At 55.1% G+C, this 6,656-nt stretch overlaps 1 protein-coding gene across 2 annotated transcripts in view; it reads left to right on the top strand.

Annotated features, from left to right (window-relative positions):
* The window catches only part of SEMA5B (semaphorin 5B), a 39,951-nt gene extending 36,778 nt beyond the window's left edge, over positions 1-3,173 (top strand). The window contains exons 17-21 of one of the 2 annotated variants that reach the window (XM_004712232.3): positions 413-583; positions 654-803; positions 1,100-1,144; positions 1,594-1,799; positions 2,037-3,173. In XM_004712232.3, the coding sequence (XP_004712289.1) occupies positions 413-583; positions 654-803; positions 1,100-1,144; positions 1,594-1,799; positions 2,037-2,195 (731 nt within the window). In that variant the 3' untranslated portion in view covers positions 2,196-3,173. The remainder of the gene's footprint in view (positions 1-412; positions 584-653; positions 804-1,099; positions 1,145-1,593; positions 1,800-2,036) is intronic. The other variant, XM_045287564.1, reaches the window with a different exon arrangement.
* Positions 3,174-6,656: the final 3,483 nt, after the last annotated feature.

Raw genomic sequence — 6,656 nt, 5'->3', positions numbered from 1 at the left:
ATCTGCCTGGCCCACCTCCAGCCACTTGCTTACATGACCTCTATTTCCCTGCCACCTCTCTACAAGGGCCCCAGAACCCTTTCCTGTCCTGGATTTAGTAGCTGCTCCTGTAGTTTAACAAGGTCATTGCTCACCCGCACTGCCAGGCTCCTCTCTGCTGATGGTTGGCCAGAGAAGCAGCTTGACTTTGAGATGCAGTTGCTGTCTTGGGTCCTTCCCTGCTACCTGCATCTCTTCTCCCACCTCTGAAGGAGGGAGCACTTCCTGACAATGGGCAGGGTAGCAGACCGCGAGTGAAGGGAGAGATGGGGTAGAAACCAGGGGTCGGTGTGACCCAGCCTGGGCTGGAATGGAAGGCTGTCTTGGTCTTACCCGCCATGGGCCCTTCCCAATGCATTGTTTCCCCTTGCAGTGCGGGGAGCCTGGTCCTGCTGGACCTCATGGTCCCCGTGCTCAGCCTCCTGTGGTGGCGGCCACTATCAACGCACTCGCTCCTGTACCAGCCCCGTGCCCATCCCTGGCGAGGACATCTGCCTGGGGCTGCACACAGAGGAGGCAGTCTGTGCCACACAGGCCTGCCCAGGTAACGCCGCTCAGGGCTGGGGAGCGCCAGCCAGGGGTTGCCGAGCGCTTAACTTCATCACAACCCACAGAAGGCTGGTCACCGTGGTCCGAGTGGAGTGCCTGCACTGAGGACAGAGCCCAGAGCCGCAGTCGGCACTGCGAGGAGCTCCTCCCTGGACCCAGCTCCTGTATCGGAAACAGCAGCCAGAGCCGCCCCTGCCCATACAGTGAGATACCTGGTAGGTCCTGGGGTCAGCACCCTCACACCCACCCTTCCCATTTTGAGGCCCCACCTTCTTTCCCATGGTGAAGCATGTCTCCCAGAGAGACCTCATCTTGCCGCAACACACACACACACACACACACACACACTGGGCCCTCTTCCATGCTTCATCTAGTGCTGGGGCTGAACCTCTCTAGAGGTGGCATGTGGGTAGAGGCCTCGATCTTGCAGTTCCAGGCCGACCCAGGGCTCCCCGCACACCCTTCACCCCCCTTCTCTCTGCTGACCCCTCTCTGCCTTGTCTTCCTGCAGCGATCTTACCCGCATCCAGTGTGGAGGAGGCCAGCGGCTGTGGAGGTAAAAGAACCCAGACTCTGCATCACGATGCCTCCTCCTCTTCCTTATGCAGGGGGGGAACCTCCCACTCCCCAATCTAGATTCTCGCCTCCTCTTGCTCCAGACAGCCAGCCGAGTCTTGTTGGGAGGGGGGCCCTGGGCACTTCCATCCACGTCCCCCAGCTACAAGTCCACCATCAAGTCAACACCTAAGGGAGAACCCTCTAACTGCAGACCCTTTGATTGTCACCGCTGACAAAATCCACAGGCGGTCGGTCTTCTGACAGGTGCCCAGTGACAGGCTGCCCGCTCTCTGACTCCTTTGCTTCTGGCCTCGAAGCGTTTTCCTGGATGGGCCAGAGCCTCCGATGGCGGTTGCCACGTGTTCTAGCCCGTCAGGCCCAGGGTGGCGGCTCAGTTTCCGGTCCTCCCAGTGGCCTCTTCTCACTACCTCCTTCTCCCGCCCCCAGGGTTCAGTCTCATCCACTTGGTGGCCACAGGCGTCTCCTGCTTCCTGGGCTCCGGGCTCCTGACCTTGGCAGTATACCTGTCCTGCCAGCACTGCCAGCGTCAGTCCCAGGAGTCCACGCTCGTCCATCCTGCCACCCCCAACCACCTGCACTACAAGGGCGGGGGCACCCCCAAGAATGAGAAGTACACACCCATGGAGTTCAAGGTGGGCGGCTACAAAGGGCTAAGAAGCAGAGGGTCGGGTAGAAGGGCCGGGTGGGGAGCGGGCAAGAACTCTGGGCACAGCTGGGTGAGACCCTCGGGAGGGAGCAGAGGCGGGGACAGGACCATGCCAGCAGCCAGCACGGCCTTCACTGGCTGCTCCTGGACCCCGCGCCCTGGCCTCTCCCCTTCCCCGTCTCTCGCTTCACCCCTTCCTCTCCGCTGCTTCCTCCTCCCACAGACCCTGAACAAGAGTAACCTGATCCCTGATGACAGAGCCAATTTCTACCCCCTGCAGCAGACCAATGTGTACACGACCACCTACTACCCAAGCCCGCTGAACAAACCCAGCTTCCGGCCCGAGGCCTCACCGGGACAACGGTGCTTCCCCAACAGCTGATACCGTCACCCTGGGACTTGGAGTTCTTGCCTTCCTGAGGCACAGAGCAGGTGGTCATGGAACAGTGGAGCCCGTTTGGTCTTCTCCCTCCACAGGAGGCCAAAACTTGCTGCCTTGCCTGGTGGGGGCCATTCCGGCTTCAGAGAGCTCTGGCTGGCGGTGACCATGGGAGAGAGGGCTGGCTTCAGGCTAGCACGTGCTGCCGTTCCAGCCCACCCTGTCTCTCATGGCCTCCCCAGCACCCACCATCCTGCTGACCCACCCCCCTGCCATGTCTGGGCTGCGGACCTGCGGCGCATGTGAGCACTGTGAGAGCAGAGATGGCAGGCAAGCGGGCTCCTTCAGCCTGGGTTGCAAGGACTTACATAAGCCACGTCGGCCCCTCGCCGGCTGGCCCTAGGAAGGGCCTGAGCTACAGCCTGATTGTCTCTGAGAGGAACTTGTTAAATGGCTCCAGTAGCTCTGGGTTCTGGGCCATTGTGGTGCTGCCCCAGTGTGACGTAGGGGACTCAGGCTGGCCCAGGCTTTCCACCCCTGCCTAGCAGTCTGCACTTTGCCCAGGGACATTGCTCCTGTGTGAGGCAGTGATAACTGAGCTGACTAGTGGATGATCTTTGCTGAGAAGCCCTTTCATCTGGGCCAGCACAGGCTCAGCCTCGCCCTCGTCAGAGCGCATAAGAGGTGGCCCAGGAGAAGAGGAGGCACCAGACCACAGGAATCCGGCCCTTGAGTCTCTCTGGAGACTGTCTTCCAGTTGCTGCTCAACAGAGTTGTTAGCCGAGACTTGCTGGGAAGTCTCTGCTGACCCCTCATTGGTTCAGGAACATACCGATACACGTACACACAGGTACATACACAGGAACATACCGATTCATGTACACACACACACCACACACACACACACACACACCACAGTCTGCTCCAGCAACAAACAAGATGTTGGGCTGTGGCGTTATTAATTAAAGATGGTATCCAGTCTCCAAATTGTCTTTGTGCCTGTGTGGGGGGTGCTCTCCGTGGCCCGTAGTCAATCAGCAGTGCCCTGGGCTAGCAGATGGCCTTCCTCAGGCGGCAGAAATGACCCGAGCCCAGTGTGACTCCAATAGAGCGTCTTCCGTTGGTTGCACGCGGACGCATACATGCCTGTGAACTCTTTGGAAAAGAGAAGTCAGGGATATTTGTCAGTCCGACACAAGGTAAACCAAAGACTTCAGGTTTCTGCCCTCCCCTTGGTGGTACTTCTAGGCAGCGGCCCCAACTCCAGAGAGAAGGGTCTGTGTGTGTGAGTCCCACATGGGAGTGCGGCTAAGGGTGAGTCTGACGGATTTGCAGGGCTGAGTTTAAGACGGCCCCAAGTGAGACGTAGGTCCACCTGTGTGTCTGGGACCAGGGAAGGAATGGAGGGTTTTTTTGCCGGATTGAAAAGGCCTCTTCCCACCAAATCACTGCTTCTATTTTGGAGGACATGGATGGACGTGTTGAGAGGAGCCTAGAGAGCAATGCCCTGATCTACTTGGCTGCTTCAACTCTCGTGGGGCTCCCAGCGCAATCTAATTATAGGCCATCCTGAGAGGGAAGCCAGCAGCCCTGGTGGCAGAGGTGGGGAGGGTCTAGGGGAGTGGAAGGTAGTGTTTGAGGAGGAGAGGAAGAACCTTCCTGGGTCCCTGGCCTGGGATCCTTTGGGAGTGCACGAGCCCACCTTTACATCGATGCAGCCAGGCCAACGTGGGGCCCAGGCAGCGAAGCCTATGGGCATTTCTACCATGTTGGCATTCCTGACTGGGTGAGTGTTGGCTCCATGAGTCCAGAGTTTCCGGAATTCTCTTGGGCATGTCAGAATCAGAGTTTTCCGATTCTCTTAGACCTGGGAGAGTCTGTGGAGTTCAAGTGTGTTTCAGAGCCCAGGACGCCTGCCTCTGGTGAGCCACGTGTGTACGTCCAAGTGGAGGGTCTGTAGGAGGAGGTCATGGAAGATTCTCAGGTAGAGAATTCCCATTGGCTGGCGTGGCATCTGTGGGAATAGAAAGCCCTTAGGTGCTATGGCAACCCATACATCCTGAATTCTTACCCAAAGTGTTGCTGGATCTCTGGAGGCGTGGCCATTCAGCATGGTGGGGAATCCGTAGTGCGTGCAGATGAGTTGGCGTGGTTGGCAAAGGCTGCCTGACAGCCAGCCTGGTGCCGAGAAGAGGAACGCAGACCTAGGCCTTCCTGACAGGGAGGGTTTGGTGCTCTGCAGCAGGCACGGGGAGGACACCTCGTGCCGGTGTGGTAAGTGGTTGGCTGCTGACCCGACCTCAGTGGTTTGAACTCACCACTCCGCACCTTTGAAGCTGCAGGGGGCATCTGCAGGGCCTTGGGTTGTAATCAACAGAAGTGGGTTTTAGGCCATGAACAGCAGTAGCGTGTCGGGTGGAGGGTGCAAAGCCAGGGCCTCTACAGCCCCCGCTGACCAGCAGGAGAGGCAGGAAGGGGCACAGTGGGGCTTCTCAAAGTGCCCTGGTGCTCTCTGGTCTTTACAGAACTTTTTTGCAGGTAGACGTATTTTTGGGTTAAAGTAACAGATGTATACTATGGAAAATGTAGAGGATAAACCAGAAATATGAACCAATGCTGGCATGGAGATATTCCTGTCCCCTTCTCTCAAAATTACCTGAAATACAAAGGCACTCTTTTCTTTTTTTAATTTAAAATCATTTTATTGGGGGCTCTTAAACAGCTCTTATAACAATTCATACATCAATTGTATCAAGCATATTTGTACATATGTGACCATCATTATTTTCTAGACTTTTTACTTTCTATTGAGTCAGCTCTTTTTTTCCTCCTTCCCCACCCCTACCCTGGTGACCCCTTGAGAAATTGTAAATTATTATTTTCATGTCTTACACTGACCACTGTCTCCCTTCCCTTGCAGTGTCTGAGGAGGGGGTGTGTGGCTATGTGGTAATCATTGTGATCGGTTCTCCCTTCCCTCCTCTTCCCACCTTCCCCCTTCCTTTCTGGTATGGCTGTTCCCATCCCTGTGCCTGGATTCCGTGTGTCGTGGCCTCTTCTCTCTTAGCAGTATACCTATGCAGGTGCTCTGGTCTTGCCCGCAGTGAGAGGGAGGACTGGAGTCATGATAGTGGGGGCTGAGGAAGCCTCAAGGAACCAGAGGAGTCCTGTGTGTTTCATCGGGAAGGCACCCTATTCAATACAACTAGTATCGGTAATCCCGAACCACAATTCGTGAAGACAGGGATCAGATGGAAGAGCAAATGATGTGCAGGACCCAGTGGTGAGTCAGGCCTAAGCAGCCACCCTTAAGGGGAGCAGCCACACAGAGCCAGATCAGGAAGAACAGGGAATTGTAGGAGCCACGTATTGGGATATGTAGAGGCCCGAATGAGAAGAGTTGGTTAAAAATTGTGTGTAACCTTCAGCTAGACCCCCGGAGTCCTCTTCGCTCTCAACTGCTCTCCATACCCCCAGGGACAATGGTATGTTTCCTGGAGGTAATGTGCTAGGGGCTACCGGCCGGGAGTGCAGTGTGGGGAGGATCCATTGGGACAATGGAGTGACCGGATATAGAACTAAACTGCGATTGAGTTACCACTGGTCTTTTTTATTTTTATTGGGGTGAAATTCATAGGACATAAAATGACCCATTTTTACAGAGAGCAATTCTGTGGCATTTAGTACATTACCTGATTCCAAATATTTCCATCGCCCTTTAAGAAACCCCCATGCCAGCAATCATTTGCCTTTTCCCTTCCTCCCAGCTGCTGGTGGTACCCATCTGTTTTCTGTCTCTATAGATGGACCACTTGGGGGCATGTCACCTACGTGGTCATACAGTATGTGGCTTTCTGTGTCTGGTCTCTGAGGGTGATGGTGTCGGGTCCATCCACAAGGTCGCACATGTCAGTACTTCCCTCTGTTTTAGGGCTGCGTACTCTTTCACTGCACGTACGTAGCCCATCTCTGTTCACTCATTGACCTGTTGATAGACACTTGGATGTTTCCACCACTGGGCTATTAAGAGTAGTGTAAGTCTTTGGGGCCTGTACCTGGCCGTGGGGGCCGAGTTACCTATCCTGTTGAACTTTGGGAAGCACCACTGAATTCTTTCCCACAGCAGCTTCCTTATCTTACATTCCCACCAGCAGTGCATGAAGGCTCCGATTGCGCTATATCTTTGCCAACTCTCACCACTCCCTCCTTTGATGATATCCATCATCTGGTTACTGCCCAGCTGCCTCGGACTCATGGTGTTCAAAGACAGAACGGCCCCCATGGATTTTCAAAGCTGTAATCATTAAGGAAGCAGGTGACCCAACTTTCTACCGCAGAGCCACTGGTGGATTCAAACCACTGAACTTTTGGTTAGCAGTCAAGTGCTTTCACCACTGTGCCACAGTATATAGTCATCCTGATAGGAGTGAAATAGTATTTTCATGTGGTTTTAATTTGCATTTC

This window comes from Echinops telfairi, unplaced genomic scaffold, assembly GCF_000313985.2.
Source record: "Echinops telfairi isolate 266 unplaced genomic scaffold, ASM31398v2 ScPeMD7_17;HRSCAF=63, whole genome shotgun sequence".
NCBI classification, from domain to species: domain Eukaryota; kingdom Metazoa; phylum Chordata; class Mammalia; order Afrosoricida; family Tenrecidae; genus Echinops; species Echinops telfairi.
Note: the sequence above shows the minus strand (reverse complement) of the source record. Positions and strands in the feature narration are given on the sequence as shown.